Below are 21895 nucleotides of genomic sequence, written 5' to 3'. Positions count from 1 at the left end.
TGCTTCCTGTGTCATTTAATATTTTCCCCATGGAATCCTTCACTATTGCAACTTGAAGCTTGAATTTTTTCTTCAGTTCTTTCAGCTTGAGAAACGCTGAGCGTGTTCTTCCCTTTTGGTTTTCCATCTCCAGCTCTTTGCACATGTCATTGTAATACTTTCTTTGTCTTCTTGAGAGGCCCTTTGAAATCTTCTGTTCAGTTGTTCACTTCATCAATTATTCCTTTTCCTTTAGCTGTTCAACGCTCAAGAGCAAGTTTCAGAGTCTCCTCTGACATCCATCTTGGTCTTTTTCTTCTTTCCTGTCTTTTCAGTGAGCTCTTGCTTTCTTCATAGGTGATGTCCTTGATGTCATTCCACAACTCGTCTGGTCTGCAGTCACTAGTGTTCAGTGCATCAAATCTATTCTTGAGATGGTCTCTAAATTCAGGTGGGATATACTCAAGGTCATATTTGGCTCTCGTGGACTTGCTCTGATTTTCTTCAGTTTCAGCTTGAACTTGCAGATGAGCAATTGATGGTCTGTTCCACAGTCGGCCCCTGGCCTTGTTCTGACTGATGATACTGAGCTTTTCCATCGTGTCTTTCCACAAATGTAGTCAATTTGATTTCTGTGCGTTACATCTGGCAAGCTCTATATGTTTTTTTTTTTTTATAGTTGCTGTTTACGTTGGTGAAAGAAGGTATTTTCAATGAAGAAGTCGTTGGTCTTGCAAAATTCCATCATTTGATCTCTGGCATTGTTTCTATCACCAAGGCCATATTTTCCAACTACTGATTCTTCTTCTTTGTTTCCAACTTTTGCATTCCAATTGCCTGTAATTATCAATGCATCTTGATTGCATGTTCGATCAATTTCAGACTGTAGCAGCTGATAAAAATCTTCTATTTCTTCATCTTTGGCCCTAGTGGTTGGTGCATAAGTTTTAATAACAGTCATATTAACTAGTCTTCCTTGTAGGTGTATGGATATTATCCTACCACTGACACCTTTATACTTCAGGATAGATTTCGAAACATTCTTTTTGACGATGAATGCCACACCATTCCTCTTCAAGTTGTCATTCCCAGCATGGTAGACTGTGTGATTGTCCTATTCAAAATGGCCAATACCAGTCCATTTCAGCTCACTAATGCCTAGGGTATCGATGGTTATGCGTTCCATCTCATTTTTGATGATTTCTAATTTTCCTAGATTCATACTTCCTACATTCCAGGTTCCCATTATTAATGGATGCTTGCAGCTGTTTCTCCTCATTTTGAGTCATGCCACATCAGCAAATGAGGGTTCCAAAAGCTTTACTCCATCCTCGTGATTAAGGTAGACTCTACTTTGAGGAGGCAGCTCTTCCCAAGTCATCTTTGAGTGCCTTCCAACCTGGGGGGCTCATCTTCCAGCACTATATCAGACAATGTTCCGCTGCTATTCATAAGATTTTCACTGGCTAATGCTTTTCAGAAGTAGACTGCCGGGTCCTTCTTCCTAGTCTGTCTTAGTCTGGAAGCTCAGCTGAAACCTGTCCTCCATGGGTGACCCTGCTGGTACCTGAATACCAGTGGCACAGCTTCCAGCATTACAGCAACACACAAACCCCCACAGTACGACAAACTGACAGACACGTGGGGGTGGAAGATTATTAGAAGACACAAATAGTCCTGATAAAGGATAATTAAATCCTTTGCTGAACCAAACTTATTGCTGTCAAGTCGATTCTAACTCAAAGCAGCCCTACTGGACAAACTAGAACACATAGTCAGTAGGGTTTCCACGTCTGTGCTCAGAATCGACTCAACAGCAATGGATTTGATATATCTATCTTTTTTTTTTTTTTTTTTGGAATCTTTGTGGAAGCAGCCTGCCACATTTTCTCACACAGAGAGGCTGGTGGTGGGTTGGAATTGTCAACTTTTTGGTTAGCAGCTGAGTGCTTCACCACTGTACCAGCAGGGCTCCTTAAAGGATAATTACCATCAGCTTAATATTCTAGAGTCAGGAACTGAAGTAGTAATGATGTGACCTTTGATTTTCTTTCACTCTCAAGTGTATGTGTTTGTGGTTATGTGCATTCATAACGTTAACTAAGAGTATTTTTTAATACTAGGTTCAGAAATTAGGGCGTATGTATATGCTAAGAAAAGCCAAGAACTGTAGATAATAGATACCATCTGTCTTGAGAGAAGTACCACCAGAATGCTCCTGAGAAGCAAGGATGGAGAGACATTATCTCTCATATTTTGGACATATTATCAGGAAGAATCAGTCCCTGGAGAAGGATATCATTTTTTGGTAAAGTAGAGGGTCAGCAGAAAAGAGGAAGACCCTCAACGAGATGGATTGACACAGTGATTGCAACAATGGGTTCAAGCATAATAATGATTGTAAGGGTGGCGCAGGACCGGGTAGTGCTTTGTTCTGTGATAGGTAGGGTCGCTACGAGTCGGAACTGACTTGATGACACCTAATAACAATAACAATAGTATTACCTGCCAATGACTCTTCTCTTTTAGCCTGTACCAAAAACATATCTACTTGACTATATGGGAGCAGCAATGGTTGATGATGATGATGATGGTGGTAATATTTACATTTTGAAAATTTATATGCTATCACTGTGCTAACTACATTCACTATTTTATGTAAAATAGTAATGTCTAAGGCTGTGGGATTGAAATCTGGCATCAAAACTTAAATTGCCTATATGACCTTGGACAATTTACTTAAATTCTCCATGCCTCAGTTTTTTCAACACCGTATATGAAATATGGCATTGTAAAAATAAAATAAGTCCATGTAATACATATACCTATTATTCTGTATTGATAAAATTTCAAAAGTACAAAATTAATAAGTGTCTTGTGTCGTGATGAGTTGGAATTGGCTCAACCCCAATGGGTTTTGTAGTGTGTGTGTGTGTGTGAGGTACTTATTATTTCAATTTTGTAGATGGAGAAATTGAGATGCAGTGATACTGGGTGAGTTGCCCAAAGTCTCATAGATAGTAAATTGCCCAAAGTCTCACAAATAAAGCCAAGATTTGAACACAGAAGTCAGAATATAGAACCTGTGTATATGACCTTTATGACTTCATAACCCCACGCATGAATGCATAGTTTTTTGGTCTGGGATAGGGTACCTAACTGAAGCCAGGCAAATCAGAATCCATTCCCAGGAAATTTTAAACTCTGTTTAGGAAAAACTCTCAGTTGCTTTCTGGGATGGAAAATGTTGAATATGAACTCTGGAAATAGTATCATGCATATCCTCCATTAAACTGAGGAGGTTTAGTTCAAAGTGAGAAAGAAGAACCAAAATGTAAAGAGAAGTAGATAGAGCCTGTGGATGGAGAGAGAGAGAGAAAATGGAACTACATGCTCAAGCCCCTAATTCTTGTTTTCAAGAGCAGGAAATTCTTAGCTACTTATTTTCTCCTGTCATTTTTTTTCCCCCACACTTATTGTGATTCCACAATCCCATTAATTTTTTCTATGCTTATACTAGTTTGAGGTATGTTCCTATTGCTTACCAAATAGTAATGATAATAGTAATACTCTTGTGCTATAAATTGAATGTCTTACTATTTAAATAATTTCGCTAATAAATAAAACTAATTCTGGAATACTAAATTAATTAACTTTATTAATTCAAAAAGAACCAACCATCTCAGTAGAGAGAAATCGTTTAAAAATTCTCCATCAAACTATTCTACAGGTAAAGCAGTGTTTTAGGCTGGATTCTCCAGAGAAGCAAAACCAGTAAAGCGTGTAAATATTATATATAGAGAGAGATTTATATCAAAGGAATGGCTCACGTGATTCTGAATCTGAAATGTCTCAAGTCTGTATCAGGATAGAGGTTTCTCTCAATTCACTTAGCTGCAGCGGCTGGTGAACCCAGGATTGGCAGGTTGGAGAGCGGGGTTCCTGCTCTCAGGCTGTGAAGACTGATGAATTCCAAGATCTACAGATAAGTTGATAGCACAAGTCCCAAGAGCCAGAGGTCAGATGAACAGGAGGCAGCACAGGATCCAGAATGAACAAAGAATCTAGAACATTTGCTTATATTTGGATGCAGGCCACACCCCCAAGGAAAATCCCTTTCAACTGATTGCCTACTCACAGTAGATTCAATCATGGGAGTGATCACATATGAACACTGAGAATCATGGCCCAGCCAAGTTGACCCACAGTCTTAACCATCACGTGCAGCCATGTCTAAGCTTACAGTATCATTGTATGTGCTCTTCTATCATATTATTTTAGGAAATAAATATGTGTTGTTTTTAATAAGCAAGTAAAATGTTTCTGTTTATGATCACATGCTCCTAAGATTAAACAAATTCAAGTGGCTTACTCAAATGCTTGTTGGAAAAAAACAGCTATCAACTGTAAAAGATCTTTGAGAAGTATCTATAGGATTAACTTGAGCTGTAAACCTTCACCTAAAGCGCAATGCAAAAAAAAAAAAAGGTATAGGGGATCAGATTGACAACAGCAACTTGAAAGATAGGAACCTTAGGGGGCAGTGAATTTATGTTAATGGGGGAGGAACAACTCAGAAAAAGAGGGTGAGAATGTTTACACAACTCGAAGAATGTAATCACTGTCTCTGGATGGTACATGTAGAAACGGTTGAATTGGTGTATGTTTTGCTGTATATGTTCTCAACCACAAAATAAATAAAGTTATTAAAAAAAAAAAAAAACTGCAAACAATCAGCATGGGGTTACCAATCTCAAAACACAACCCAAAGTGTATTTGTTGCAGTTTATTTTGTTTTTAGTCAACATCTCAACCTATTACCTAAATTAAATAAATAAAATTGTAAAAATTGGTAGATTGTGAGCAGAAACCAACATCTGTAGAAGTGTGTAGGTTCTCACATATAAAATACGTGTATACCAATGAAGTTTCTACTTTTATTTATTATAAAGATTTTGGGACTCTCAATGTAAACACTAAAAATTAACTGGTGTATTGCAGTTTCTTTTTTTTTTATATTTAATATTTTGAATTATATATTCACACTTGTATGGCTAGAATATAATAATTTTAAAATCATGTTAAATTCCTGCTCTAATTTACTTGAACTATGTATGTCTCCCTACTTACCTATGTAATGTAAATTTTTAATGCTAGTTTACTGGATGAATTTTATGTCATATATACGTCATAAATAAAAATGTCTACATATTTTTTTATATTATCAAATTAAACAAAAAACTAGGGTAAATTTTATAGTTTACAGGTTACATGAATTTGGACCACAAGCTAATAAAATTATATTGTCTCCCTCCACTCCTTAGGGGACACAGAAAATACATTGAATTTGACATCTTGTTGAAGCCGCAGATAATGAGGACTTACCATTGCCTGCCATTATTAATTTGGACCTATATGTTCCATATAGTTGATGCCATTCCATTCCAAGAGAAAACTAACAATTATTTACCAAGCAAAAGGACTTTGGATCTGACAAAAGATAATGGTAAAATGTTACGTCGCAGCAAACGTGGCTGGATGTGGAATCAGTTCTTCTTGTTGGAAGAGTACACAGGTACAGACACGCAGTATGTAGGCAAGGTAAGAAGTTTTATATGGGAAATATGAAGACTGAATGTGAGAGCTATTTATCATTATTATTTTGTACAGAAATTTGCATACCACTAAAGGCTATTTTTTTTTTTTCCTTAAAGGCTATGTAAAAATATTTGACTAATACCATGGCAGAAGGGGTGGTATTTCAAAGTCTTTGAGTGGGTTAGGGTAGGGATGTGATTTATTCAGGTAGTTAAATGTAGGTCAGTAAGCATGTTGTCGTTAGGTGCTGTCTGGTCGATTTCGACTCATAGGGACACCATGTGACAGAAAAGAACTGCCCCATAGGGTTTCCTAGTTGTAATCTTTATGAAAGCAGGAAACTAGGCCTTTCTCTCATGGTGTTGCTGGGTGGGTTCAAACCACCAACATGTCAGCAAGCAGGTCAATACCCATAGCAAGCATCAAAATTAAATAAGTCATATATTAACTTGATTAGTTATTACTAACCAAGACGTGATTTAATTTTATGTATATGTATCTAAGAAAAAAAAAAAGGTTTTATTTAAATTTAATTGAAAATCATGGGTAAATAATAATCCGGCATGTTAAATAAAGCAAAAAAAATTCAATTGTAATATACCAAAAAAGGGGGAGGGGGAAGAACACTAAAATATGTTGGTTAAAATTAGAATGCTCTGTGTGAGAGAAAAGATGACTTGCGCTACATCTAGATGCTTCTATTTCTTATTATTAACAGAACTGGACTACTTCCTGCCAGGTTCAAGCATTCTAGACATGCAAAGGAGGGAGAAAGAATATCACGTTTGCAGTAGCAAAGTCAACAGTTTTTTATTAACAGTTACGGGGAAATGGCAATAGAAAACCTGTAACTCCTTTCTGGAGTCCAATTTTGAGGAAATCGGGTTTTTTTTTTTTTTCTTGTCTTTCTCTTTCTTTCCTGTCTCAAACAAGTGACAGAATCTTTCCTACATCCGTGGTTTTCCACATGCTTAGTCACCCTCCATATTATCCACACTCGGAAACCCAGGTGGCATAGTGGTTAAGTGCTACGGCTGCTAACCAAGGGGTCGGCAGTTCGAATCCACCAGGTGCTCCTTGGAAACTCTATGGGGCAGTTCTATTCTGTCCTGTAGGGTCGCTATGAGTCAGAATCAACTCTACGGCACTAGGTTTTTATTATTATTATTATCCATACTCAGGATTCTTCCCAAATTAATCTCAATACTGAGACCTATTTCCAAATTCTGAGAATAATAATAATAAAAAAAAAAACAATTATGAATACTAACATTGTCTGGAGATCATATACATATTTACCATGACACTTGGCACATGAGTTTGTAAGTATTTGTCCTGGTCAGAGTATCAAAGAATCAACTGGCACCATGAGGGAAATATGATAGAATAAACCAAAAATAAAAAACATACGAAGAACCTTGTACCACAAAAGGTATGCCTGTAGCTTTTAAAAGATAAATATATTTATTTGGTGGAATTGGCAAAATCTTGCCCAACGTCTTTATTTTTTTTTGAATGTGGCAATATAGTGTATTTTTCAAATGCAGCCTTCTTTATCGAAAGCCTATTATTTCCTCTTCTGGATTCATATAGTTCACTTGCTGAGCCTTTTTTCCATCTTATTTTTCCTCAGGTTAGTCATATGACATCCTCCAGCATCCCTCATTTGACATCAATTTTCACACTATACTTAATAACTAACGTCAGGATATTTCAAGTTCAACTGGAAAACATTTGTGTCTAAGGACCTGAAGTTGCCTTATGATCCTTATTCAGAAGCAGTGTATAAAGGACAAATTTAGGTTTCAGGGTCTTACATGAAGGATTTTATCTTTGGAGATTCACAGATACACAATAACAGCCACAGAGAGACTGGAGATACTCGTAATCTTAAGGCAATCAAATCTCCACTATAAATATTTTTTTCTTGTTAAAAAAAAAAGTTTCCTTCTAAAAATTGCATGTGCATTGATTAATTCTTAAATTGACCACCATTATTGCAATGACATTTTGCTACACATGTTGCACCTTAGATCTTTTTGCACTATCTTGCTTAATTTTTAATCAGCTCTCTAATCCATTATAAGCAATTACTAAATGTGCTTATTTTTATTTAATTACTTTTTGTACAATATTTTATCATTTGCCTCGGGAACACCATCTCTTTTATCACCCAAGGACAGGTTAAGGTGTATCATTTATTGCATCTACTTATCCTTGACAATGAGATCATGAGCCTAAGATGGAAAATCAACTACAGTAGTCAAGATTTTTGGTTTAGTGAGAAAAAGGAAACCAAATTTTACCTGTCAACTATATATATATATATATATGTATTTTAATACTAAATTAATTTTTTATGAGAAAAAAACATGTATATGAAACAGAAACTTCAACAAAACAAAATCCCCATATTTTCTTTGTGGGAAAATTGCTTTCACTATTTTGTTGTAGGTCCTTGTCTTAGATAAGCCATGTGACATATTACTGTTGTTGTTAGCTATCCCTAACTCATGGCAACCTCATGCACAAGGGGTCAACCTTTATAATTGATAGAGTTTTCATTGGATGATTTTTCTGAAGTAGGTTGCCAATATTTTCTTTCTAGTCTATCTTAGTCTAGAAGCTCTGCTAAACCTGTTCCGCATCACGGCAACGTGTAAGGCTCTACTGACGGATAGGTGGTTGCTGAGTGTTGGCCAGGAATGAAAGCTGGGTGGGCTGCTCATTCCTCTTTAACATTTGTTAAGTTATTAAGGGCCTACCTACTCTCTCCCAAAATACTCTTCTGGTTTTTTTGTCATTATCTATTTACATATTCAGAGACTAGCCAGGCTCTTCCCTCTGAACTTATTCAAAAGCATGAACTCTGATAAAGGTTTAACTTCTTGAACACCACAAACACTATCTTTTTAACCAGGCTGCTTCTGGTTTCTCTGGTAAACCCAAATCTAGTCTTCCAGGATCTACAGCACTGGTTATATCCTCCGTGCAGTGTATCTACGAAACCAAACCCATTGCCTCGAGTTGATTCCAACTTACAGCAACCCTATAGGACAGAGTAGAACGACCCCATAGTGTTTCCAAGGCTGTAATCTTTACAGAAGCAGGTTGCCACATCTTTCTCCTGTGGAGGGGCTGGCAGGTTTGAACCACTGACCTCTCTGTTAGCAGTCAAGCGCTTAACCACTGTGCTATGAGGACTCCTTCCTATGAGGTATAGACCTGCCATGTTCATCATGCCTCATATTTGGAAAAAGATGAGTGGCTTCTAATGGGAAGCAATTTTTCTAGCTTGTTTTTAGTTTTGCAGAAGGTAGGTGTCACAGAAAATGACAAGAATCATTTTAATTTATAGGTGATATAAAATTTTGTGGCATCAAGTAGACATATGGTTCGTGTGTATGAAAACCAGAGTTTGATTTTGAATTTAGAGGAAACAATCTTAGAACAAATAAAGTGGTGGGAGCATAACTTAATAAGCTACACATGTGAACACACACAAACAGTGAACTTATAAGTTCAATACAGACTGTACCTTTCAGTAACTGTCTAGAACTTGGCAATCACTTAGACTTTCTAAGCCTTGGATACTTGGGAGATTAAATTAAATTCTTAAAATTTCTTTTATCTCTAAATTTCTGATTTTTTTTTTTAGGATTCCCAAAGAGGGGAAGTGCCACTGTGGGCAGAAAGAGCAAGGAACTAGTAAAAAATTAATAAAATTTTTCATATGGATAAACCCAAGGATGGAGGAAGTGGGATTGCATATGACATGATAAAATAAATTTTTCAAATGGGAAGATTAGTCTAATGGGATGAGGCTAGACTGCTACTTTGGGCCCTGAATATCTGTTAAAAGCTCTGGTTCAAATAGGTGTCCAGTGTGCCTTCATTGATCAGGTTGGATTGAAGAAGGAAGAAAATGATTTAAGACAATATTTTAAGGAAAAATGTTGTAGGATTTTTCCTTCTGTTGTTTAAAATATTTGTAATCAAGAAGAAAAACAAAAATGTTGGAATTAATATCAAGGTTTTGTTTTTCACAATAATATAATGTCAAATGTGATCGGTCACTTTTGACTGAAACTGTCAGAGATTTACAAATTCTGTTCTCTGTAATAAAAAAGAATCCTTTTGTTCTTACTCAAGAGAATTACAAAGTCATAACAATTGCTACCTAGCTTCTGTATAATTTGAGTAGATACATGGGACTGGATTACATAAGCTTAATAATAACGCAGCTCAAGAGAGGAATTAAAATAATTTTAACAACAAGCATAGCAAATGCTACTAGTCTGCTAGAGAATCTTCACGTGCTTGAGATTTTCTACGCATTAAATCTAGGTCCTAAAATATCCCTTGTTATTATAAATTGATCTTATGTGAATTTTTAATGACAATTGAGCAGAATCTAATGTGATTTCACCAGCTATAAAACCATAGTTATTGCATGAAGAGATACAAACTTCCAGTTGTACTGCTTATTTTTTGATGGAAAATATTAGAATTCATGCAATAGTTTGGAAATACTGACTTAAATGACCATTACATTTTAATGTAAAGATATGCATTTAGCACTTGTTTTATGCAGGGCAAGGTACAGGATGTCAATGAAATCCTTGTAAGTAGTTACTAGGAGAATAAGATATCTTTGTGTCAGTGTCAGTTCTCCGTTTTTTACATTTTAATTCAGTAAATTGTTATTCCAGAGTTGAAATCATCATGAGTATAATCATAGAATTCTCGAGTGGCAAGGGAATTGACATTATAGAGTACAAACTTCTTGGATGGAAACCCTGGTAGCATAGTGGTTAAGTTCTACAGCTGCTAACCAAAAGGTCGGCAGTACAAATCCACCAGGCACTCCTTGGAAACTCTGTGGGGCAGTTTTACTTTGTCCTATAGGCTAGCTATGAGTCAGAATCGATTCAAAGGCAGCGGGTTGTTGGTTGGATTTCTTGGATACAATCCGTTATGTGTTGCCAAACACATGAGAAATACAAGTACCAGATGAAAAACTAATAGGAGTCTGGTTTTTATTAAATTGGAAAATCAAACTGTGGCGTGAATCTCTTTTGGACTTTACTGCATTGATACATTGACAATGCACTAAATAATATTTCCTCAGAGCCTATATATAAGAAATGTATGTACTTGAACAGAGAATTTTCTCCTTAACCCTCAGGTTATGGCAGTTTGCTGTGCGCAAGTAATATGCAAAATAGAAATTAGAGAAATAAAATCTCAATTTTACTGCGGGAGGGTTGGTGAATTTTTATAGTATATTACAGGGTTTTTCAGAACCGAAATAAAATGTCTTTTTGAAGGTTTTAGAATGTTATTACTGTAGAGCTGTACAGTCATGTCTGCTACTGATTTATGGACACATTTTATTTCAAAATTCTCTTTATATATTGGTTGTTTAAAATAAGCCACATGAGAAAAATATTAAGCATATGACTACATTCTGAAGACAGCCTACAAAACCACATTTGAACTGAGTTCTATAGAAATCTACTTTCATAATACAGCCCCGGCTTTTAATACTTATTGCCAATACCCTAGATAGTACAGTTTTACCTCTACACTGGACCATTGCATTGGCCCATTAAACTAGCTTTTCCTTTTCCTTTTCTTTTCAGTTCTGAAAAACAAAATTATACACTGTCGCTTGAATAACGACAACCATTTGTGCAAAGTATCTATTGAAAACTAATCCAAATTTATTTGAGTATAATACAAAGTATCCATTATTCTTGAATATGCTAGTTTATCTTCTATTTCCCATAACTGTAGCCTTACTTCTAGCTAAAATGAAATGTTTTATTTTCCATGATCCTGATCTCTATTTCATCATGTCTACAGGCCATTTCCTGGGGAATATCTTACCTCCTTTTCCAAAATCTCATCTCTCCTCCTTGATTTATGTCCTATCACATATAAAACCAAAAGCCAAACCCATTACCGTTGAGTCAATTCCGATTCATAGTGGCCCTATGGGACAGAGTATAACTGACCCATAGAGTTTCCAATGAGCGCCTGGTGGATTTGAACTACCAGCCTTTTGGTAAACAGTGATAACTCTTAATCACTATGCCACCAGGGTTTCCTTATCATATATACTTCCTCTTATATTCAATTTATCTTTATTCTTCCCAGCTAGAATCCCCCTTTAAATCGCTGAGATAATCTACCACAATTTTCATACATGGAACAATTTCAATTTTCGGCGTCTAACTTCCATTTCATTTCCTAGAATCTTTGAAGTTTTAGCATTGAATCTGTGTTGGGTTTCAGTGTTTTTTGCCTTTTTTTTTTTCCTTCCTCAAATGCTTGCAATCATACTTTCATTCAAAATAACTATTTTGCTAATAATACAATAGCTATTAAACATTTTTTTATTCCTAGTTTTGAGAGATTGACACTGTAAAAAAAAAAAAAAAAACAGAAAGAGTAGAGAAAGTTAAAAGTAAATGTTTTACCTTTTCTTGAGTTACTGTAGAGTCAAACTGAATATATTTGGTTTGTTTTTGCTGTTCTTCCAATTTTTTTCTTGTATTTCCTTAATACTCAAGAGTCCTAACTATAATCAAGCCCCTGCCATTTTCTCTAATCCCTCTAACTCCACATGATTTAGAATCACTACGACTCCAAAACAATTCCTATGTCCTTAATGTAGACAGCTTTAAGTTGGTATAAGGAATTAAAAGCTGGAATTAAGCACATTTTGACTGATTGAGATATTGTATGTAGTCCTAGGCATATTTGCATTTTAAAATTTAAGTAAACCACCCCCCTGCCCTGACCCAGCTTGAATCTAAGTGAATATTAAGCCATTTAAAAAATTACAATGTGGGAGAAGGTGTTTATTAATATGATGACAAAATTATGTGTGATTTTTTTCTGAAACATTCCACTGCTTTCAATGTCTCTTCCTCTTCTTCCAAATTTGCAGATCATCAAATTTACTTTACCTACTCCTCGCTGAAATAAATAAATAGTTTAAGTGACAGAATTCATTAGGATAGAAGAATGGGGATTAGGAAAAAAAAAAATTTAAGCACAATCTTTACTGTTATTACTGTTATTGTCGTTGTTGCTGCTGCTATCATTATTATTTAATAAAGCAGTATGTTCTTCCAGGTCTAGAAAATTAAAAATTAAAGAAAAAAATACAAATGACTGTATTCACAGCCCTGAGACAAAGTTAAAGTATTTACATATTCCTTCTACTTATTTACTTGTTATATTTTTTAATACTGTTGAGTTCAGTAGCTTATACCTGATAGTTTATATCTAAGAGCTTATACTAGTTTTTATCTTGCCTTTCTCTTACTGTGTTTTTCATATTATTAATGAGTTAGTATTAGCCATGTCATATTATATCATATACACAACCATACTAATGTAAACTTTTCCCCAGTGTTCACAGACAGAAAACACATACAGTCACATGCACGCCCCTCTGTGATAGAAATTTCGTACTTGATGCTTTTAGTGTATCTTAAATTATCTTTTTAGGCTAGATGGCTACAAGTGGAATTCCCAGAGTCAAAGGTACTGTTTTAAAACTCTGGGTACATTTTAGCCAAGTGCATTACAGAACTTTATAATGTGTCCCTTCCAACAACAGTAAATCAGTGTACCAATTTAGTTGGCTGACATGTTGGATGTTTATTTATAAGGTTGGGATTGTGCTTTAACACGAATTTTCATCATGTGTATTACTATTAAATTGATTTTTTTTTTTTAATGAACATCTACAATGTGTGGCACTATGCTAATCCTAGAAATAAGAGTAAAGGTGATATGGTCTTTATCTTAAAGACATTCTCTTTCTACAAAAATCAAAATACTACCATTGCTAGCCTGCTGTGAGAATGATCTGATACAAGGCTCAGTTTTTAGAAAAGCTAATTTTTCTTTTCTTACCCAGCAGACTGACTTCCTAACACCAGAGCTCTATTTAGCTTACTCTGGCACGAGAACCACTTTCTAAATTATTGTTTGTTTGCTTGCTTGTTTATTTAAGAACTGCCATATTCCTGTATTCCATTGAATACAGAAATGTGTACCAGCTGTTCACAAATACTCACAATTTATTTGTGCAAAGCCTTTGTAACTTGTCCATGTTGTTGTTGTTAGTTGCCCTTAAGTTCCCATAGATTGCTACCTACTCACAGTGACATTACGAATAACAGAACAAAACATTGCCCAGTCTAGTGTAATTTTCACAATCATTGGTATATGTAAGCCCACTGACATGGCTATTGTGTAGTGCCTTCCAACCTAAGGCGTTTGTCTTCTAGCACTATTAAATGATATTTTATTGTGATCCATAAGGTTTTCATTGGCTAAATTTCAAAATTAGATTACCAGGCCTATCTTCCTAGTTTGTTTTATTCTGAAATCTCCAATGAAACCTGCTATCATGGATGACCCTGCTGGTATTTGAAATACCAGTGGCATAACTTCCAGCATCTTAGTAAGATGCAAGCCACCAAAGTATGACAGAATGACAAGAGGTAGTAAAATTTGTCCATAGTATATCACATGTTTTATAGTTATGGTGAAATTGCGGGTTGTAGGGATGTTTGAAAGATATCCTGAAAATATCTACTCCTCTTTATACTGATTTCATGAGGTAATTGAAGTTGCTCTTGATAGACAATTGAATACACACTTGGCGGAATTCCCTCCGTAAATATTTTACTTCATAGCCAGAATCTCTTATAGTAGAGATTAGAATGAACCCTCATATTCACAACTTTACAACCGAAAACAGAGGTTAACAAGTAAGAGAAACTTAGCAAATATAAGGGGAGAGGTCATTTTCCAACAATGGGAATAATAAAGTATTTCTTTTTATTTGTCCATGCTATGAAAAATCTGGCTTTCTTTCAAACGAAGGTTTTTCTTGGCAAATTGAAACCATATTCTCTTACACTCTATAGTTTATTGATCTTGTTGTTGTTAGGTGCCATCGAGTTGGATCCTACCCATAGTGATCCTTTGTACAACAGGAGGAAACACTGCCCAGTCCTGCACCATTTTTGCAATCCTTGTTATGCTCAAGTGTATTGTTGCAACCACTGTGTCAATCCATCTCATTGAGTGTCTTTCTTGTCTTCACTGACCTTGCCAAACAAGATATCCTTCCCCAGGTTGCTGATGAGATTTTCTCCAATCCTGATTTTGTGTTCTTCTCTATATAGTCCAACTTCTCAGATTATTTGTTAAGCATACAGTTTGAATAAGTACGGGAAAAGAATACAGCCCTGATACACACCTTTCCTAACTTTAAACAGTGCAGTGTCCCCTTGTTCTGTTCGAACAATTGTCTCTTGACATATACACAAATTCCTCATGAGCACAATTAAGTGCTCGGGAATTCCCATTCTTTGCAATGCTATCCCTAATTTGTTATGATCCACACAGTTGAATGCTTTGGCATAGTCAATAAAACACAGGTAAACAACTTTCTGGTATTCTCTGCTTTTCAGCCATAATTTATCTGACGTCAGCAATGATACCCCTTGTTCCATGTCCTCTTCTGAATCTTGCTTGAACTTCTGGCAGTTTCCTGTCAATGTACTGCTGCAACCATTTTTGAATGATCTTCACCCATATTTTTCTTGCACGTAATATTCATCATATTGTTCAATAATTTCCACATTCAGTTGGATCACCTTTCTTTGGAAAAGGCATAAATATGAATCTCTTCCAGTTGATTGACCAGGTAGCTGTCTTCCAATTTTCTTGGCATAGATGAGTGAGCACTTCCATTGCTGCATCCATTTGTTGAAACATCTCAGTTGATATTCCATCAATCCCTGGAGCCTTGTTTTTCACCAAAGTCTTCAGTTCAGCTTAGACTTCTTCCTTTAGTATCATCGGTTCTTGATCATATGCTACCTCTTGAAATGATTGAATTCCTACCAATTATTTTTGATACAATGACTCTGTGTATTCCATCCATCTTCTTTTGATGCTTCCTGCATTGTTCAGTATTTTGCCAACAGAATCCTTCACTGATGCAACTCGAAGCTTGAATTTTTTCTTCATTTCTTTGAGCTTGAGAAATTCCGAGTGTATTTTAGTTTTTCTTCTCAAGCCATTCTTTGAAATCGTCTGTTCAGCTCTTTTACTTCATTGTTTCTTCCTTTTGCTCTAGCTACTTAAAGTTCAAGAGCAAGTTTCAGAGTCTCTTCTAACATTCATTTTGGTTTTTCTTTCTTTACCATCTTTTTAATGACCTCTTGCTTTCTTCCTGTATGATGTCCTTGCACAACTCCTCTGGTCTTTGGTCACTATTGTTCAACGTGTCAAATCTATTCTTGAAATAGTCTCTAAATTCAGGTGGGATATACTCAAGGTCATACTTTGACTCTCATGGACTTGTTCTAATTTTCTTCAGTTTCATCTTGAACTTGCATATGAGCAATTAATGGTCTCTTCCACAGTCAGCCCCTGGCCTTGTATTGACTGATGATGTTGAGCTTTTCCATCATTTCTTTCCACAGATGTAGTCAATTTGATTCTTGAGTATTCCATCTGGTGAGGTCCATGTGTATAGTCACCATTTATGTTGGTGAAGAAAGGTATTTACAATGGAAAATTCATTGATCTTGCAAAATTCTATCATGTGGTCTGCAGCATCATTTCTATCACCAAGGCTTTATTTTCCAACTACTAATCCTTCTTCTTTGTTTCCAAATCACCAGTAATTTCACATTCCAATCACCAGTAATTATCAATGCATCCTGATTGCATGTTTGATATATTTCAGACTGCAGAAGTTGGTAAAGATCTTCTATTTCTTCATCTTTGGCTTTAGTGGTTTGTGTGTAAATTTGAATAATAGTTTCATTAACTGGTCTTCCTTGTAGGCCCCTATGGATATTATCCTATCACTGACAGTGTTGTACTTCAGGATGGAACTTGAAATGTTCTTTTTGATGATGGATGCAATGCCATTCCTCTTCAAGTTGTCATTCCCAGCATAGTAGACCATACCATTGTCTGATTCAAAAGGCCAATACCAGTCCATTTCAGCTCACTAATGCCTAAGATATTGATGTTTATGCTAGTGGTGGAGCGGTAAACCATTTGTGCCACCAGGGCTTATGCAAGGGATATGAATGGTCACTCTTGACTTGTCACAGTCTAATTAATATTATATGTCTTAGCATATAGCATACATATTCTTTTTCTGCTTGTGTCATATATTTTCCTTCTGTATATGTTATAAGTTGTATAAAACATTGTTAATTTTTATTATTTGAAGGAGCCCTGGTGGTATAGTTGTTAAGCACTCAACTGCTACCCAAAGATTGGCAATTCGAACCTACCAGCCACACTGCTGGAGATAGATGTGGCAATATTTTTCTGTAAAAGTTAAACAAGAAAAACAAAACCCATTGCTGTCAAGTCAATTCCTACTCATAGCAACCCTATAGGACAGAGTAGAACTTCCCCATAGGGTTTTCAAGGTGCAGCTGGTAGATTTGAACTGTCAACTTTTTGATTAGCAGGCAAGCTCTTATGGCCTTGGAAACCCTGTGGGGGCAGTTCTACTCTATTTTATAGGATCACTATGAGTCGGAATTGACAGCAATGAATTTTTGGTTAATTTTATTATTTAAATAGTTACTTATTCATTTAAAACTTAGAAAAAAACAATGTGTTTATATTAACCTGTATAAGTACCATTTCTAATCAGTGCTTCTCATTTCTTCCTGAAGATTTGAATTTACTTGTGGTATCATTTCCATTCAACTTGAAACACTTCCTCTAGTATTTTTTGTAGTGTGGGTCTACTAAAAATAAACTTTCTTTGCTTTTGTTTGTGTGAAAATATCTTTGTTTCACTTTATTTTTTTCATAATATTTTCACTGGATATAGAAACCTTGGCTGACCTTAAACTTGTGTGCATGTGTATGTGTATTTTCTTTTAACACTTTAAAAAATTTTTGCAACATTGTCATCTGGTTTCTGTTAGTTGTAATAAGAAGTTAGCCATTATTATTACCATTTTTTTTCCCAATACAAAATCTATGTTTCTCTGCCTGTAAGGTTTTATCTGTATCTTTGGTTTTCAGTAGTATTTTTGGGCCCTCTCCCACTCTTTTTGGTATCTCCAAATACAAAGACGTTAGGGCACTTGAGATTGTCCCACATTCCTTGTGATTTTGTTTTACTTTTTTTCTTCAATACTTTTCTCTATGCTTCAATTATTTTAACTGTATTCAAATTTATTATTTCTTATGTTTCTTTATCCAATCTGCTATTATACATTTTGCTTTCATTGCAGATGTTATAATTTTCAGCTTCAGGTTTTCTTGTTTATATATTTTTATAAAATTCCTCATATCCTTGTCCATTATTTCAATATGCTCTGCAAATTATGTAATATTATTTGAAAAAAAATAGTACAGTGTAAACTTTAATCCTAATATAACTCCCTAAGTAATCATGTTCTGGTGTTTCATTGGAAAACCCAAAGTGTTTACCAAGCACATTTATCTAAGAGGAGCTTCGGCTTTAAACTCTTCTTTCCTAACACCTGGCCGTTGCTAAAATCTCTGCTCAATTTTTCCTCTTCCTGCTGTTTCTTTTCTCTGGGTTCCTTGGAGTCTCACTCTTTACATTTACCGTTTAGAAGTTAGTCATATGCCTAAGTAGACTGTGTGGGCAGGTTTTAGAGCTAACTCATCTGTGGCTTCCCTATTTCCTGGGTTTTCTCTTCTCAGTTTCAGCCATTATGGCCACCCTGAAGGTGGGGTCAAAGGTGAGAAAGAATAAACACATTTTAAGAGAATCCCTAGCACTTATTTTCATGGAGCACCTCATACAGTCAGTGCTTTTATCAGTTATGGAAAATTCTCTAGTAATAAAAGTACTGAAACTGTGTGACATTAAGAATGCCATTAAGTCCAAGAGGATAGTGCTAGAGAGAGTCTCTGATTATGAGCACTTGTAACATAGCAGAATTAATTTTAAAGAGGTTATTTATTGACCATCTCTTAGTAGGAGCCTTAGGGAGATTGAAAGAAGTCCAGAGAAGTCATAAATGCAAATTTAAAAACAACTCTTAGCAATCCCAGGAAATCAGTGTTACATTTTTTCTCATATTAATTTCTTTGCTTGCATAATTTAGCCATTATCACTGTATGCTTTGCATATCTCTTAAGGCCTTAGTCAAAGGCAATAATATAAAATGGGAAGATTTGGTATTAGAGGGTGAAAAATATAATTAGAATATTCCAGTATTTTTGAAATTAAAGGTAACCAGTAATAAAAGGGTCTACTTCATCATATAATAAACACGTTTTTATTCTAAGTATGCAAGCAAAAGTTAAATGCAAACATAGTAAAGAATGATGTAAGGAAGATAATGTAAGATGAATAATCCTACAGCTTATCAATAATTACTTTTATGTGAGATAAATTGCCTGTAGTGCTTTTTCTGTCATAAAATGTGTATGTGTTAAATATCTACAGAATTAGTGTTATACCTCAAATGCAAACTGTGTTCTGACCTTTGTATATTCATTGAAGCATGATCATATTCTGAGGTTTCAAAATAGTTTTTCAGAAACAGGTTTTTATGGTTATGAAATACTGTGTCATTTAGAAAATAATATTATAAAGAAACACATTGTAAATGACAGTGAATATAAATATTTCTTAATCAATGAATGTTGTTGTTGCTGCTAGGTGCTATTGATTCAGTTCCAACCAAAAGCAACCCAGTGTACAACAGAACAAAACAATGCTCAGGCCCACGACATCCCCACAATTGTTATGCTTGAATCCTTTGTTGCAACCACTGTGAAAATCCATCTTATTGAGGGCCTTTCTCTTTTTCATTGACCTACTACTTTACCAAACATGATGTCCTTCTCCAGGGTCTGGTTTCCCTTAATAACATGTCCAAAGTATGTGAAACAAAGTCTCACCATCCTTGCTTCTAATGAACAGTCTGGCTGTAATTCTTCCAAGAGAGGTTTGTTTCTTCTTCTGGAAGCCCATGGTATATTCAGCATTCTTTGCCAACACCATAATTCAAAGGCATCAATTCTTCTTCAGTCTTCCTTGTTCATTGTCCAGCTTTGGAAGGCACTCAAGAGATGACTGAGGAAGAGCTACCTCCTCAAAGTAGAGTCGACTTTAATGACGCTGATGGAGTTAAGCTTTCGGGACCTTCATTTGGTGATGTGGCACAATTCAAGATGAGAAGAAATAGCTGTAAACATCCATGAAAAATTGGAACCTGGAATGCATGAAATATGAATCTAGGAGAATTGGAAGTTGTCAAAAATGAAATGGAACACGTAAAGATTTATATCCTAGGCATTAGTGAGCTGAAATGTACAGGGATTGCCAATTTTGAGTCAGAAAATCTTATGGTCTACTATGTCTGGAATGACAAACTGAAGTGCAATGGTGTTGTATTCATTGTTAAAAAGAACATTTCAAGATGTACCCTGAGTTGCAAAGCTGTCAGTGATAGGATAATATCCATACACCTAGAGGAAGACCAGTTAATACAACTATTATTCAAATTAATCCACCAACCTCTAATGCCAAAGAGGAGAAACTCAAAGATTTTTTTCCAACTCCTGCAGTGTGAAATTGATCAAATATGCAATCGAGATGCATTAATAATTACTGGTGAACTGAATCCAAAAGCTAGAAACAAAGATGGAAGTTCAGTAGTTGGAAAATACAGCCTTGGTAATAGAAACTACGCAGGAGATCACATGATAGAATTTTGCACAACCAATGAATTCTTCATTGCAAATACCTATTTTCAACAGCATAAATGGCAGCTGTATCTGTGAACCTCACCAGATGGAAAACACAGGAATCAAATCAACTACATCTGTGAAAAGAGATCACAGAAAAACTCAATATCATCTGTCAGAAGAAGGCCAGGGGCTGACTGGAGAATGGACCATCAACTGCTCATATGCAAGTTCAAGTTAAAGCTGAAGAAAAGTAAAACAATTCCACGAGAGTCAAAATACGATCTTGAGTATATCCTACCTGAATTTGGAGACCACCGCAAGAATAGATTTGATGCACTGAATGCTAATGACCAAAGACTAGACGAGTTGTGGAAAGACATCAAAGATACTGTACGTGAAGAAAGCAAAAGGTTATTAAAAGGACAGGAAAAAAGAAAAGACCAAAATGGATGCAGAGCAGACTCTGAAACTTGATCCTGAAGGTAGAGTAGCTAAAGTGAATGCAAGAAATGATGAAGTAAAAGAGCTGAACAGAAGATTTCAAAGGGCAGCTTGTGAAGACAAAATAAAATATAATGAAATGTGCAAAGACCTGGAGTTAGAAAACCAAAAGAGAAGAACAAGCTTGGCATTTCTCAAGCTGAAAGAACTGAAGAAAAAAATTCAAGCTTCAAATTGCGATTTTGAAGTGTTCTATGGGCAAAATATTGAATGACTCAGAAAGCATCAAAAGCACATGGAAGGAATTCAGAGTCACTGTACCAGTAAAAATTGGTTGACATTCAAGAATTGGTTGACGTAGTATATGATCAAGAACCAATGGTATTGAAGGGAGAGTCCAATGTACAGTGGAGACACTGAGGAAAAACAAGATTTGAGCAATTGAGGGAATACAAGTTGAGATGTTTCAACAAATGGATGCAGTGCTAAAGATGTTCACTCACCTATGGAAGACAGCAAACTGGCCAACCAACTGGAAGAGATCCATATTTGTGCCCATTCCAAAAAAGGATGATAACCAAGATGCACAAATTATCAAAAAATATCATTAATTTCACAGTCAATTAAATTTTGCTGAAGATCATTTAAAGTGGTTGCAGCAGTACATCCACAGGGAATTGCCAAAAATTCAAGCCCAATTCAGAAGAGGACCTGGAATGAGGCATATCATTGCTGATGTCAGATGGATCTTGGCTGAAAGCAGAGAATACCAGAAAGATATTTACTTGTGTTTTATTGACTATAAAAATGTATTCAACTGTGTGAATCGTAACGAATTGTGGATAACATTGGGAAGAAATGAGTTCCAGAACATTTAATTGTGCTCATGTAGAACTTGTACAAAAACCTAGAGGCAGTCATTCAAACAAAGCAAGTGGATGCTGCATGGTTTAAAATCAAGAATGGTGTACATCAGGGTTGTATCATTTCAACATATTTATTCAGTTTGTATGGTGAGCAAATAATCCAAGAAGCTGCACTACGTGAAGAAGAATGTAACATCAGGATTGGTGGTAGACTCATTAAAAAGCTGCTATATACAGATAGCACAAACTTGCTT

At 35.5% G+C, this 21895-nt stretch overlaps 1 protein-coding gene across 4 annotated transcripts in view; it reads left to right on the top strand.

The window, feature by feature from the left end:
• The first annotated feature begins 5352 nt into the window (after window positions 1–5352).
• CDH9 (cadherin 9) overlaps window positions 5353–21895 on the top strand; it is a 99606-nt gene continuing 83063 nt past the window's right edge. For all 4 annotated transcript variants that reach the window (XM_023545401.2, XM_064270887.1, XM_003407886.3 and 1 more), the window contains exon 1: window positions 5353–5580. In XM_023545401.2, coding sequence (XP_023401169.2) covers window positions 5353–5580 — 228 coding nt within the window. The remainder of the gene's footprint in view (window positions 5581–21895) is intronic.

This window comes from Loxodonta africana, chromosome 2, assembly GCF_030014295.1.
Source record: "Loxodonta africana isolate mLoxAfr1 chromosome 2, mLoxAfr1.hap2, whole genome shotgun sequence".
NCBI lineage: Eukaryota > Metazoa > Chordata > Mammalia > Proboscidea > Elephantidae > Loxodonta > Loxodonta africana.
The sequence above is the reverse complement of the archived record's forward strand: the minus strand, read 5'-3'. Positions and strand labels throughout refer to the sequence as shown.